The sequence below is a fragment of the Erythrolamprus reginae genome, chromosome 2 (genome assembly GCF_031021105.1).
Source record: "Erythrolamprus reginae isolate rEryReg1 chromosome 2, rEryReg1.hap1, whole genome shotgun sequence".
NCBI lineage: Eukaryota > Metazoa > Chordata > Lepidosauria > Squamata > Dipsadidae > Erythrolamprus > Erythrolamprus reginae.
Genome location: NC_091951.1, coordinates 139,700,306 through 139,714,729, shown reverse-complemented (window position 1 = coordinate 139,714,729; position 14,424 = coordinate 139,700,306). Strand labels below are relative to the sequence as shown.

At 43.8% G+C, this 14,424-nt stretch overlaps 1 protein-coding gene across 2 annotated transcripts in view; it reads right to left on the bottom strand.

Annotated features, from left to right (window-relative positions):
• Positions 1 to 14,424, bottom strand: part of ELAC2 (elaC ribonuclease Z 2) — a 46,912-nt gene that overhangs the window by 5,920 nt on the left and 26,568 nt on the right. For both annotated transcript variants that reach the window (XM_070739677.1, XM_070739676.1), the window contains exons 12-19: positions 14,066 to 14,164; positions 8,681 to 8,822; positions 8,485 to 8,570; positions 7,130 to 7,248; positions 5,267 to 5,363; positions 4,110 to 4,248; positions 3,183 to 3,221; positions 145 to 254 (exon numbers count right to left, since the gene is read on the bottom strand). In XM_070739677.1, coding sequence (XP_070595778.1) covers positions 145 to 254; positions 3,183 to 3,221; positions 4,110 to 4,248; positions 5,267 to 5,363; positions 7,130 to 7,248; positions 8,485 to 8,570; positions 8,681 to 8,822; positions 14,066 to 14,164 — 831 coding nt within the window. The remainder of the gene's footprint in view (positions 1 to 144; positions 255 to 3,182; positions 3,222 to 4,109; positions 4,249 to 5,266; positions 5,364 to 7,129; positions 7,249 to 8,484; positions 8,571 to 8,680; positions 8,823 to 14,065; positions 14,165 to 14,424) is intronic.

Sequence of the window (14,424 nt, the reverse complement as noted above, 5' to 3'; positions counted from 1 at the left end):
AACAGCAAGGTATGATCATTTGAAAGTCTCAAATGACCCCTCTTTGAGTGTCATCTTAGAGTCAAAAGTAACTAATGATAAAGAAACATCGCTGTGACACATTGCTAAAATATACTTAAATGTCTCACATAAGTATCTACTTACTTGATGTGATCCAGGATCTCTTGACAGTTATCATGGTATTGATGCAGCCATGTCATAAGTATCGTGGGTGCAACTAATAACAGTGGGTCATGAGACTCACCCTGGGATACCTGAGTGAAAGCAAACAAGTAATGCATGAGAGATCTTGCAAGAACCAGTAAGCCATGAGGTCACAATACAAACAAGGCAATAATTAATCTCTGTTTATTCTTCTGGTAGTTTGGTATTCTTAATGAAGGAGATTCTTTCTCAATGTCTGGGAAATGTCAGCCTGAATTGCGTAGAACAGGCTTTGGCTCAACTGACACCTTCAGCCCTAGCAAGAATGACATAGTTTGACCATGTAAGACTGGACTCACTGCTCAAAGAGCAAGTGACAGCTGTGGCCAGGGGAACGGTTTGCAGAGTTTGTTTTGTGTACTAGTGACACCATTCATGAATTAGAGGCCTTGCTTGTAACTTAGTAACCTCCTCTTTGGATTACTGCAAAGCACTCCAGATGGGCCTGCCCTTTGAAGACCATTCAAAAGCTGTAACTGGCCCAGAACACCACAGCATGCAATTATATAACATGAGTGCTCTGTGAACTGCATTGGCTCTCAGATTCAATTCCAGGTACTGGCTGCCACCTATAAAACACTATGTGGTACAGAACCAGATTATTTGCAGGACAACCTGCCCTTCATCGTTTCTTTATCCCTGACTGTTACTGCTCATTCCATCTGGTATAATAGGAAGACCATGCTTCAGGTCCCTCCATTAAACAATGCTCTATATTGTTGGAGCCAGGAAAGGTGCTTTTCTCTGGCGGGTGCCGGTCCTGTGAAAAATTTCCTCAGAGATCGAGTTAGCTCCAGTACTGTTAGCCTTCATAAAGGCTCTGAAGACAGGGCTATTCCTTCAGGTATTTAGGCCAGGCAGTTGGGTGACCTCTACTGGGAATATTAGAAACATAGAAGACTGACGGCAGAAAAAGACCTCGTGGTCCATCTAGTCTGCCCTTATACTATTTACTGTATTTTATCTTACAATGGATATATGTTTATCCCAGGCATGTTTCAATTCAGTTACTGTGGATTTACCTACCACGTCTGCTGGAAGTTTGTTCCAAGAATCTACTACTCTTTCAGTGAAATAATATTTTCTCACGTTGCTTTTGATCTCTCCCCCAACTAACTTCAGATTGTGTCCCCTTGTTCTTGTGTTCACTTTCCTATTAAAAACACTTCCTTCCTGAACCTTATTTAACCCTTTAACATATGTTAATGTTTCGATCATGTCCCCCCTTTTCCTTCTGTCCTCCAGACTATACAGATTGAGTTCATTAAGTCTTTCCTGATATTGTTTTTATTTTGAGAATTATTGTTTCTCTTGGGCATCGTGATGTTTATTATGATGGTTTTAATCTTTGTATAGGTAATCTTTGGCTTATAATGGGTCATTTGTCCCTCAGTCGCAATTCCAAGATCATACCACACAGCCCAACGACATATTGGTCCATTTGTAGCACTGGGAAACTTCATTTGGATGTAAAATGGAGTGATTTGTCTCATGGCATAAATGGGCGAGGCAAAATGATGGTCATTTCTGGGTCACCCCCTGCAGCCCTTCAAGGTAAATTAGTCATGAGATAAACCACTCCCTGGTTAAGGCAGCAAAAGAGTGGTTTGTGCCATGGCGGCCTGAAGCAACAACGATATCAGAATGCAATTCAGCCAGTGGAAGCATGGCGGCTGCTTCCAAAATCGTGCATTGCATCTGAGGGACAAAGTGACCTATCCTTCTTTTTAACAGTTCACATACCATTTCAGATACCTTAGGCCCTGGAGGTTTCTGACACCACATTAGCAAAGCAGAAAAGGTCACTTTCGCCCTTGGCTGCATGGTGCAATTCCAAACGCCAAACTGCATTCTGTTAAGCCATTGTCTCCCAACCTTGGCAACTTGAAGATATCTGGACTTCAACTCCCAGAATTCCCCAGCCAGCGTTTGCTGGCTGGGGAATTCTGGGAGTTGAAGTCCAAATATCTCCAAGTTGCCAAGGTTGGGAAACACTGTGTTAAGCTATTAAATATTACTGCCATTTCTAGAATCAAGCCGCATGATGAGGTAATCCATTCCAGTGCACTGGAAGGCCTTAGAATGCTTCAAAAAGTAATGAGGAGGAGGAGGAGTGGATCGGTGGGATGAGAATCAACCCTAAGGCTTGGGGGTATCTGAAGGGAATGGGGAAAGATTTATGGCAGTGATGGCAACCCTTTTTTTTTCCTTGTGTGCATGCACACAATAGCACACACCCACGTAGCCACACCCATAATTCAATGCCTCCACACAACCCATGCACATGACCCACCATGCTGCCACAGTCCCATGCATGCACACGTTTTGGGCCTAGTAGGTCTCCCTTAAGCCTCCAGAGGCTGGAAATATCCCATTTCCTGACTTACTTTGGCACCAGTAGGCCCGTTTTTTGCCCTCCCTAAGCTCCAAAGGCTTTCTTAAAGCCTGGGGAGGGCGAAAACAGTCTTCCGCCCCCAAGTCCCTCCGGAGGTCAAAAACGCCCTGTCAGGGCCTCAGTGCGAGCCCTGGCATCCAAAACAAGCCATGTGAGGATTCCTGGGAGGGGCAGCATGGTACACATATGCACACTGGAGCTAAGTTAGGACAACGGGTCACGTGTCCACAGATATGGCTCCATGTGCTATCTGTGGCAAGTGTGCCATAGGCTCGCCATCACGTGTCTATGGGGATCTAAAGGGCAGGAAGTAAGGGATGGGTATCTCAGGAGTGGGGGAAATCTTGAGAGGGCTGGAGTGGTGGGACTGGACCAGGCTTCCAAGGACCTCCATTCACCCTCAGGTGCTCCACTTAACAACCGTTTAACTATTGCATTGGGGATAGCAGGAGTGGAGGGATCATTAAATCAGACCGTTTTTTTGATACGCGAGCATAATGGGTAGGTTTTAAGATAATCATATGTCAAGAGTCATTGCTATAAGAAGCTTTATAATTCTATAAATTAATTAACAAATGCTTACAAGTGCCCGATGTCTCTGCAGCAAGATATTTAACAAGCCCTAGAAGGAAGAAAGTTGGCAAATATGAATTGATGAAAAAATATTTCTTATATACCCATCTTTACACTTAGCCAATAATATTCTATTCTATTCTATAAATATTTCTTCTTAAAGCGAGCTGATTGTAAAAAGGCAAAAAAAATTACATATATAGATGTCCTTTCAATACATAGAAGGCAACATAGTTGTACTTAATGCTAGAAAAAAGCATTATGAGTAAGTTTTGAAATACTGTTCATACTGATGCTAACAAATTTAGCTCAGTTTAATCAATCAACATTAACACCATTACACAGTTGTTTGCAAATGAGAAAATTAGCGACCTAAATGGATTTTCTACAGTTTGATAGAAAAACTTAGAACAATGAAATCCAGAGCCACTGATTATATTCAACAAACAGACAGTCCTCACTGAAAAAAATCATTCAATAACCATTCAAAATTAAGATGAAATTGAATGAGAGGTACTTACACAGGTCACCATAGCTATGACCATAGCAGCATTTAATCACACGGTTGCAATTTTAGTACTTGCCAATCAGTTTGCAATTTATTTATTATTAAATTTGTTTGCTACCCATCTCGTCTACGGGCAACTCTGTTACAATGCTGCAGCATCCAGCAGTCACATGATTGCTATTTTTGATCTTCATCACCAGTTTTCAACGAACAAGATTAATTCCAACAAGCTGACAGGTCATGTGATTGCAGGGCATTGTAACCATTGGGACTTGCCCTAACAGTGCAAATCAGGACTGCTGCAACTGATACTAAGTAGCTCAGTCACATGATATTGTGCTTTATGACCATGTCACTTAGCAGTGGAATTGCTAGCGCCCATTACCATCATTAAGGGAAGACTACTGGTAACAAGAAAATACCACTCACTGTATGATGGTCAGCATGTATATGTGAAATGAATACTGCTACAATGCTGCGTAGTATTTTGTCAATTTCATCTCCATAGTGGCGGCAAAGTTGGCCAAAGGTTCCTTCCCCACAATCCAGAAGAACAGATTGAGTAGGACTAGCAAACGAGAATGTATGCACAATTATCAACAGATTAAAAAACTGCATTTACAGAAATCATGATCCTGACATGCTACATCTTCCCACACAACATTTCATGTGACAGCAGAGTTAAAGATAGTTGTTCTGCTGCATGTCTTTTCACCATCTACGCATGGTTAATGCAAAAGTATATTTAAAAATTCTATTTTGCATTTCTACTCTAGGACCATGATGGCAAACCCATGGCACACATGCCACAGATGGCACACCGAACCATATCAGAGAGCACGTGAGTGCTAGCCATCCAATTTTCGGCCTTAAGAAAGGCTGTTTCACCCTCCGGAGGCTTCCCTGAAGCCCCAGAGTGCAAAAAACCCATCCAACGGAAGTTCAGAAAAATGGGCTTCTGGTTTGTCCGTTGTGCTGTTTTTTGCTTGAGGTTTTTCCGAATTTCCGGTTTACCCATTTGGCCATTTTTTTCATGGTCCCAGGCTTCAGTGAAGCCTGTGCATATGCATGGGGACAGCAGGGGTTGTGAGCATGCACAGGGACAGGAGGGAATGGATGTGGGCACGCAAACCGAAAAAGGTTCGCCATCATTGCTCTAGGACCTAGGACAATGATGGCTAATCTTTTTGTTGTTGCGTGCCAAAAGTGCGACTAGCACACACAATAGCTTAGGCACGCGCATCTGCAGCCTGTGCATATGACCCCCTGCACTCCCCCCACATGCCATTTTGCACCTAGTATGATGGTTCTGCATGCCACTTGTGGCACATGTGCCATAGTTTCGCCATCATAGCCCTAGGACAATTTAGATTCACCCTTCATTTTAATAGGGAAGATTCTATTTCTATGACCCTTGCTTATTTGCTTTAATTTTAGCTCTCAAATATATGATTAAAATAACAATCATTTCAACTTGAATGTGATTGAAATCAGAATCAATAATGAAGGCAAACATTTCCTGCTGGAGACATTATGAATCAGGTTTTTTATCCACTGCCCACCACTTTCCTCAAAACTGAACCTACCTAATATTTACCAGGGTAGAGCTAACATTCCGTATTTTCATTGGTACTGCAGAGCCAGTTCCTAAGAACACAATGTCTGGATAGCAATCTTGGGTTTCTAGAAATAAGAAAAAGGCAGATAAATGCATGCAACATAGATATAGGTCTCATCTTAAAAAACAACACATCCCTGGTGGTTAGTAAAGCCCAACAGAGATTACAGTTCCTTAGAGTCCTGCAGAAAAATCAGGTGGAACAATGGCTGGAGATCTCTTTCAATTGATCCACGATAGAAAGTGTCCTCCCATACTGTATAATAGTATGGCATGCTGGTTTAACAGCTGCAGACAGGAAGGCACTACAGAGAGTGATCAATTCGGCACAAGAAGCCATTGGTTGCTTTCTAACACCACTGGATGACATCACCAGGTCTTGCTGTTTCAGCAGAGTAGAGAAGATACTTAAGAATGATTCACACCCTGGCCAGTGTCTCCTTTCACTTTTACAATTGGGCAGAAGACACTGAAGTACAGCCAGCCAGACAAATTTAAAAACAGTTTCTATCCATGGGCTGTCAGACTCCTAAACACAATCACAATCATTCCATGTACATATGAAAATGACTAGTTTATTCTTTCCCCAATTACTTGTATAAATTGGGAATTGTATTGCCTTGTATTTTCTGTTATGGATTGCACCAGTAGAGGCTAAACCAGTTTCATTGTATACATGATGTACAATGATAATAAAGGCTGCTAATATTATTGTTGTTGTTATGCAAACCAAAGATATGGATTGCTACTGAAAAATGAAATACTTGTGCAAAATAGGAAGTCTGTAATATAAACATAAAGAGAAATTTCCTGACAGTGAGAACAATTAACCAGAGAATAGAATAGAGTAGAATAGAATAGAATAGAACAGAACAGAGCAGGATATAATTCTTTATTGGCCAAGTGTGATTGCACACACAAGGAATTTGTCTTTGAAATGAAATGGCTTGCCTCCAGAACTGAAGGTTTTTAAGAAGATATTGGATAGCCATTTTTCCCAGAATGGTATAAGGTCTCCTGACTAGAAGTCCTCCAAGGTCCCTTAACACACTGTTAATCTGAACTCTATATTCTACTATAAGCATCTGACCATTCGCCAAGGCCAGCTTACAAATAAGCAGCTCTAAATTTATAAGAAAATACTTTTTTTATAATGTTCTAAAAATCGTTTTTCCTCCCTCAGCTTCAAGATACAAGTTACCTGCATGGAAAGTTGATAACCTGTTTTTTAACCATTGACTTTTAGAGATTATCAAATTGTCTTGTTTATAGAGGTTTATATCTATTCAATGAATTTATCAAACTGTATAAGAAATAACAAATGTATAGTATGCTTTTCCACAATCAGCTGTTTGTTAGTTTAGTTTAGTTTAGTTTAGTTTAGTTTAGTTTAGTTTAGTCTATTTACATTTGTATGCCGTCCCTCTCCGAAGACTCGGGGCGGCTAACAACAATAAAAAACAATGTAACAAATCTAATATTAAAAAGTAATCTAAAAAACCCAATTTAAGAAACCAATCATACCAACAAACATACCATGTATAAATTCTATAAGCCTAGGGGGAAGGGAGAGAAAATTTTCAATTCCCCCATGCCTGACCACAGAGGTGGGTTTTAAGGAGCTTGCGAAAGGCAAGGAGGGTGGGGGCAACTCTGATATCTGGGGGGAGCTGGTTCCAGAGGGTCGGGGCCGCCACAGAGAAGGCTCTTCTCCTGGGTCCCGCCAAATGACATTGATTAGTTGACGGGACCCGGAGAAGGCCAACTCTGTGGGACCTAACCGGTTGCTGGGATTGGATATGTTGATAAATTCTGCAAATAGCTTATTGACCTGATGATGCTGGTTTTGCTGGCAAGCTCTCATGGCATGTCTGTACCGACTCCTGGAAGTCAGGGAGTTGCAAGGCTTCGGCTACACATTCAGCATGATTATAGTTAAAAACAGCATCCCTAAAAAACACAAGAGACAATGAGCAGCAATTAATAAGCATTTTATTTCCTAAGAGCAAGGGTTATTTTATTATTCTTAACCATTTTGATACTTTTATCAACAAAGAAAAACCAATCAACTTTGGGAAACATTTACTCATTTACCATGTACATTTACCATTCTAGAGACTGCCAGAAAATGCATACATTTTTGCTCTCCCACTTCCTAGCACTTCACTGACCAAGCATTCCTGAGGTCAACTGGCCAGCAGGCCAGCCAATCTATTTCCTTGTTTGTCTAACTGTTGTGTTTAAATGGCCACACAATTCAAACAAATCTGAGATCTCTAAACAAAGGCCACAGATCTGTTAAAAAAAATGCATTGCCCTTAATTTATAAATTTAATTCAAGACACTATAAAAGGGAACGACTGTTTGAAATGCAGTTCTGTTTTTAAATTATTTGCTCACTTGTTCATACTTCCAAGTTCTATGTAGCTTTCTGGACTCAGAAACAACTGTTCCCTACTCCCACTAAAAAGCAACTCAGCAACTAAATTCACAAGTTCTATTATGAAAAGAAAAGGTGTTTGGTGACTTCTATCTAAACTTAGTACTGTACATGGCTTTTCTCTTCTCCTTTTATCATTTATAATATCAAATTTAACAGCAACATTACAAATAAGAAAGAGACTTTTAAGTAATCTTAGATTTTTCTGGAATTGCTTTTTATGTGATAAGTTTATGAGCATTTTTTCTTGCATATCGTATTTCAATTGTTTAATAATAATAGTAATTTATTAAACCTGTATATCATATTAGACATGAAATACAGCACTCTGTATGGATTGCTATAGCATTCTGGAAATGATTCCGAATAATTTCCTTTATAATCAGCTGCTTATGCTCAAAATGGGGCACCTCTGATTCAGAAGAGGGCATCTGAAGCTCAAATATTGTGCTTCGAACTATTTTATGCATCCATATGCATTTTATTTAGTAAGCACATTTTTAAATAAATATCACTCTGGCATACTCTCCAAGGTTATGGAGCAAAACATTGAGCTTAAAACATATTGGTGTTTTGCCAAAAGATATTTCATTTTGTTAATATTAAAATAATGTCTAGTTGAAGAGGAAAAGGATAGAAAGGTTTTTTTAAAAAACTGCAGAAATTATATGTTCGTTGTCAAGGAGGTTAAGTCTTTGGCCATGATTGAATTTATACTATGAAGGCAAACTGAAATGGCTACCAACTTCTGCCATTCTCTTTTGGGTCTCAGCTGGTATTTGAGGAGGCATTCTCCTTGAGTCACAGGCACACTGAACTCAGACTCTTCTTCCTGATGGGTAGACAGAAAAACATAAAAGCATGCTACCAAACTGGCTGAAACAGAGCATGTACCCTTCCAGTTATTCCAAAACTAATATTTTACTACTATCATCTTCTTACCTTGCATGGGTGGTGGTTTTTAAGCAACGGAAAGATGTTTGGATGTATGTAATTGAGCTGACTTTGAATTCTGTAGCTGTGAAGATGATGTATTGACTTGCAATTTTCATTGAGTATCAAGTGTTGAGTATTTTCACCAAAGCTAGAGGGCAAGAAAAAATCAGGCATATTTTAAAATTTGATATTCTAAATAGGACAATGAAATTCTATTTTATATTTCACCGTCATTGTCTATCCAAGCAAAATAGAAACTATTTGAAGCCTAATGCCTTGACTATTAGATGGAAATTATTTACAGCCTAATGTCTGTTCTTCTAGGTGCTTCTTATGAAAGTTTTAGTACAATCAGAGGTCAGGTATATTATGAGGACAATCTGGCTGCAATGTCTATCACCCCACTAATGGTCAAAGAGTTATCTTGGCTGCTCTCCCCTACTGGATCTCTCATTTGTATTTTTCACCTGGACCTATGTATACAAATGCAATATGCCTATCACTCATAACATGAAGATGAGACTTCCTCACCTTGCATGTCAAACTCCCATATAAGGAAGTTTTAAAAATAGAACACAAGGTATTCTATCACAAGTGTTCAACACAGGGATAGAACAGTATCAGGGGGAAAAAAAGAACAATTGAGAAAAAAGCAAAAAAATATTCTCGCCTGTGAAACACATTAAAACAAATGCTGACACATTGTCAAGACAGTGAATGAAGCTCCCTTTTTTACAGACCGAGATATTCTTTTAGATACAAACCTAACTTTTTCTGGACTCTGTTTATATTTTATTTATTTATTACTTAGATTTGTATGCCGCCCCTCTCCGAAGACTCGGGGCGGCTCACAACACGTGGAAACAAATCATAAATAATCTAAATTTAAAATTTTAAAGATTTAAAAAGACCCCATATACTAACAGACATAGACACAAGCATACCATATATAAATTAAACATGCCCAGGGGAAGATGTTTCAGTTCCCCCATGCCTGACGGCAATGGTGGGTTTTAAGGAGTTTACGGAAGGCAGGAAGAGTAGGGGCAGTTCTAATCTCCAGGGGGAGTTGGTTCCAGAGGGACGGTGCCGCCACAGAGAAGGCTCTTCCCATGGGGCCCGCCAACCGACATTGTTTAGTTGATGGGACCCGGAGAAGGCCCACTCTGTGGGACCTAATCGGTCGCTGGGATTCGTGCGGCAGGAGGCGGTCTCGGAGATATTCTGGTCCAATGCCATGAAGGGCTTTAAAGGTCATAACCAACACTTTGAATTGTGACCGGAAACTGATCGGCAGCCAATGCAGACTGCGGAGTGATGGTGAAACATGGGCATACCTAGGTAAGCCCGTGACTGCTCTCGCAGCTGCATTCTGCACGATCTGAAGTTTCCGAACACTTTTCAAAGGTAGCCCCATGTAGAGAGCATTACAGTAGTCGAACCTCGAGGTGATGAGGGCATGAGTGACTGTGAGCAATGAGTCCCGGTCCAGATAGGGCCGCAACTGGTGCACCAGGCGAACCTGGGCAAACGCCCCCCTCGCCACAGCTGAAAGATGTTTTTCTAATGTGAGCTGTGGATCGAGGAGGACGCCCAAGTTGCGGACCCTCTCTGAGGGGGTCAATAATTCCCCCCCCAGGGTAATGGACGGACAGATGGGATTGTCCTTGGGAGGCAAAACCCACAGCCACTCCGTCTTATCCGGGTTGAGCTTGAGTCTGTTGACACCCATCCAGGCCCCAACAGCCTCCAGGCACCGGCACATCACTTCCACCGCTTCGTTGACTGGGCATGGGGTGGAGATGTAAAGCTGGGTATCATCTGCATATTGATGATACCTCACCCCATGTCCTTGGATGATCTCGCCCAGTGGTTTCATGTAGATGTTGAATAGCAGGGGGGAGAGGACCGACCCCTGAGGCACCCCACAAGGGAGAAACCTAGGAGTCGACCTCTGACCCCCCACTAACACCGACTGCGACCGGCCAGAGAGGTAGGAGGAGAACCACTGAAGAACAGTGCCTCCCACCCCCAACCCCTCCAGCCGGTGCAGAAGGATACCATGGTCGATGGTATCGACCAAGGAGCACCAGGACAGAGGATAAACCCCTGTCCCGGGCCCGCCAGAGATCATCCATCAACGTGACCAAAGCGGTTTCCGTGCTGTAACCGGGCCTGAAACCCGACTGCTGGGGACCTAGATAATCGGCTTCTTCCAAGGACCGCTGGAGCTGGAGTGCCACCACCTTCTCGACAACCTTCCCCATAAAGGGAAGGTTGGAGACTGGACAATAGTTGTTAAGGACAGCTGGGTCCAGGGAGGGCTTCTTGAGGAGGGGGCGCACGAGCGCTTCTTTATAGAGTGATGGAAAAACTCCCCTCCCCAAGGAAGCGTTGGTAATCTCCTGGGCCCAGCTCCGTGTCACCTCCCTGCTGGCCGAAACCAACCAGGAGGGACACGGATCCAGTAGACAGGTGGCGGAACTCACAGCTCCAATGGCCTTGTCCACTTCATCAGGTGTCACCAGATCAAACTCTTCCCAGACAGGTGGACAAGTACGTGCCCCAGTCACCTCGACTGACTCATTGTCAGTCGACTCTGTTTTACAATTGGAGTCGAGCTCGGCCCGGATCTGAGCGACTTTATCAGCGAAAAACGTGTTAAAATCCTCAGCACTACTCTGCAAGGGCTCCCCAACTCCCCCCTGGTTAAGAAGGGAGCGGGTCACCCTAAACAGAGCGGCCGGGCGGGATTCCGCTGATGCAATCAAGGCGGCATGGTACGCGCATCTTGCCGCCTTGAGCGCCACTTTGTAAGTCTTAATAAAAGCTCTTACAAGTGTTCGATCAGATTCAGACCTACTCTTCCTCCATCGCTTCTCTAGACGTCTCTTTTGGCGTTTCAACTCCCGGAGCTCCTCGTTGAACCATGGGGCTCTACGGGGTCTAGCGCCACGGAGAGGTCGCAAAGGCGCAATCCGGTCGAGAGCCTCCGCAGCAGCCGTATTCCAGGCCTCCGCAAGAGACTCCGCCGAACTGTGGATGAGTGCCTCTGGAATAACCCCAAGCGCCGTCTGAAAGCCCTCTGGGTCCATCAGGCGTCTGGGGCGGAACATCTTCATTGGTTCCGCCTCCCTGCGGGGAAGGATTGGAGCCAGGAAGTCAAGCTGTAGTAGAAAATGGTCTGACCATGACAAAGGCAATGCTTCTAAGCCCCTTAGTCTCAGACCATTTCTCAATTGCTCGGAAAGGAATACCATGTCAGGTGCGTGCCCTCCCTCGTGAGTCGGACCCTGTACTACTTGAGTCAGGTCCATGGCTGTCATGGTGGCCATGAACTCCTGTGCCATCCCAGAGGTTTCGCCGAGCGACGGCAGATTGAAGTCCCCCAGGACAATGAGTCCGGGGAACTCCACCGCCAACCCGGCTACCTCCTCGAGTAGCACAGGCAGGGCTTTTGACACGCAGCTGGGAGGCAGGTACGTGAGAAATAAGCCCACCTGGACCCCTAAGTCCAACTTCAACAAGAGAGACTCGCAACCCGCAATTTCCGGAGCAATGAGTCTACGCAGGCAAAGGCTCTCCCTGGCTATAATAGCCACTCCTCCCCCCCTTCCCTGGGGTCGAGGTTGATGCCATATCTGAAACCCGGCTGGGCAAATTTCAGAGAGAGGAACACCTCCCTCCGGGCCCAGCCAGGTTTCAGTAATACACGCCAAGTCGGCCTCCTCATCCAGGATCAGATCCCGGATGAGGAGAGCTTTATTTACCACCGACCTGGCGTTAAGCAGCAGCAACCTGAGCCCAGGGCCAGAGTTACACTCATCAACAGTACCCAAGATTGGGCTCACGGAGCCAGAACAAGGGACCGTTATTAAGCAACGGTCCCTCGTTCCCCTGGAACGGCTAGCTCTATGGCCCCCACCATATCTGCCTCTTCCCAGCAACACAGGAATATTCCGACCCTCTGCCACCCCAGAGATCGGTGCCCCTCCCTCTCCTGTCTCCCGAGCGTCAGGTGGGCCAAATCTATCATTCACACTACTATCAATCAACTCATCCATACCATAACCCCACCCACCCCCACCACCCCAATCATACCAATCATTCCATTCATACCCACACATATATGTACCCCAGTCACTCATTATAAAGAACCCCAATTATGTTAAAAAGTAATTAAATTAGTAGGAGTATAAAAATAGCAATTAATAACAATATTAATATTAAAAACACTATTAAAACTGAATAAAAATAACAATAAAATACAGAAAATACAAACATAGGCAATAATGAATAATTCAATTCATTTAGGAAATCCGGTCAGCAGCAATTAACAAAAGTGCTAAAGTTCTCAAAGTGCCAAGTTTCCCAAAGTGCCAAGTTTTTCAAAGTGCCAGGTTTTTCAAAGTGCCAAGTTTCTCAAAAGTGCCAATTTTCTCAAAGTGCCAAGTTCTCAGGGGCAGAGGTTATTCAAAAGTCAAGGATCATTCAGCATCTCTCTCTCTCCCCCCCCCCAGACTAGGGAGGGGGGCGTCCATGTCTGTAAAAACTCTCCCACCACCAGACCTTGATCTACCAGTCCTCCTCCCTTGGTCTCCTTTCAGTCTCTTCTCTCCTATCGCAATGGTCGGTCCTCCGTCCGCCAGGTCTCCTCCAGCGCCGAGCGCACCCACCGCACAGCTGCTCGGCGTCTCGGTCTGCCTGGCTGTCAAGTTCGCTCGCTCCACAGCGGCCGCCATCTTCCGAGCCCCAGCTGATCGGGGCTCCCAGCTCTCAACTCTCCCACGTCAAAACCAAGGAGAGGACGCTAAACAGGAACCGGACACCGAGACAAGGAACTTTCGGCTCACTGAACATGCACACTGGCGTTCAAACTAATTCAAAATTACCTATATTGTTGTTGTTATCACCGTAGTCCAGCGGAGCAGCGGCATCCCTCCTTCCTTCCCGCTGCTCCGCTGGAACCGGAAAGGAAAAACCGCCAGCAGCCCCCTCCGGTCCTCAGCTGGGCTGGACTCCTCGGGAGACGCCCAGGTCGCAGCGGCTCTCACCCGCCCCCACGCTGAGCGTCTCGGATGTTCCTCGGTGTTTCTGGCAACTTGGGGGTCTTAAATAGCCGCCAGCAGCACCCTCCGGTCCTCAGCTGGGCTGGACTCCTCGGGAGACGCCCAGGTCGCAGCGGCTCTCACCCGCCCCCATGCCCCCATAATGTTCCAAGTTATAGGTTAAATTGCAAACGTGTGGGTAGCACTTCAAAAATAGCGTAAGTGCCAAGTATTAAACAATGCTAATTATCATTCTAATGGTAAACAATTGATGAGGATGACTTAAATATCATTATTATGTCAAAGTTAAGCAACAGAAAACCAATTAACACTAGACACAAACCTTTCTAACCACCGCTTATACCGACTATCCTTGAGAACAGAATCTGGGGTGATATGGACAATTAAAGCCACAGAATTTTCCGGATTCTCTTGCTGATACCTGCAACAAAAGATTTGTTATAAAAACAGAAACTCTCAAGGTGGCAGATTATGTTTCTAAAATATACTGCAACCACATGTCAGAATAATTACAGGGTGTCCAGGGGGAAAGCATTTTGAAATTCCCTGATATTTCCCTAACATTTCCCTGTAACTTGCGATCTAGTTAAGGCACAGTCGTAGATGACGTCATTTATTTATTTATTTATTTATTGTATTAATTTATTTTATTTATTTATTTATTTATTTATTGGATTTGTA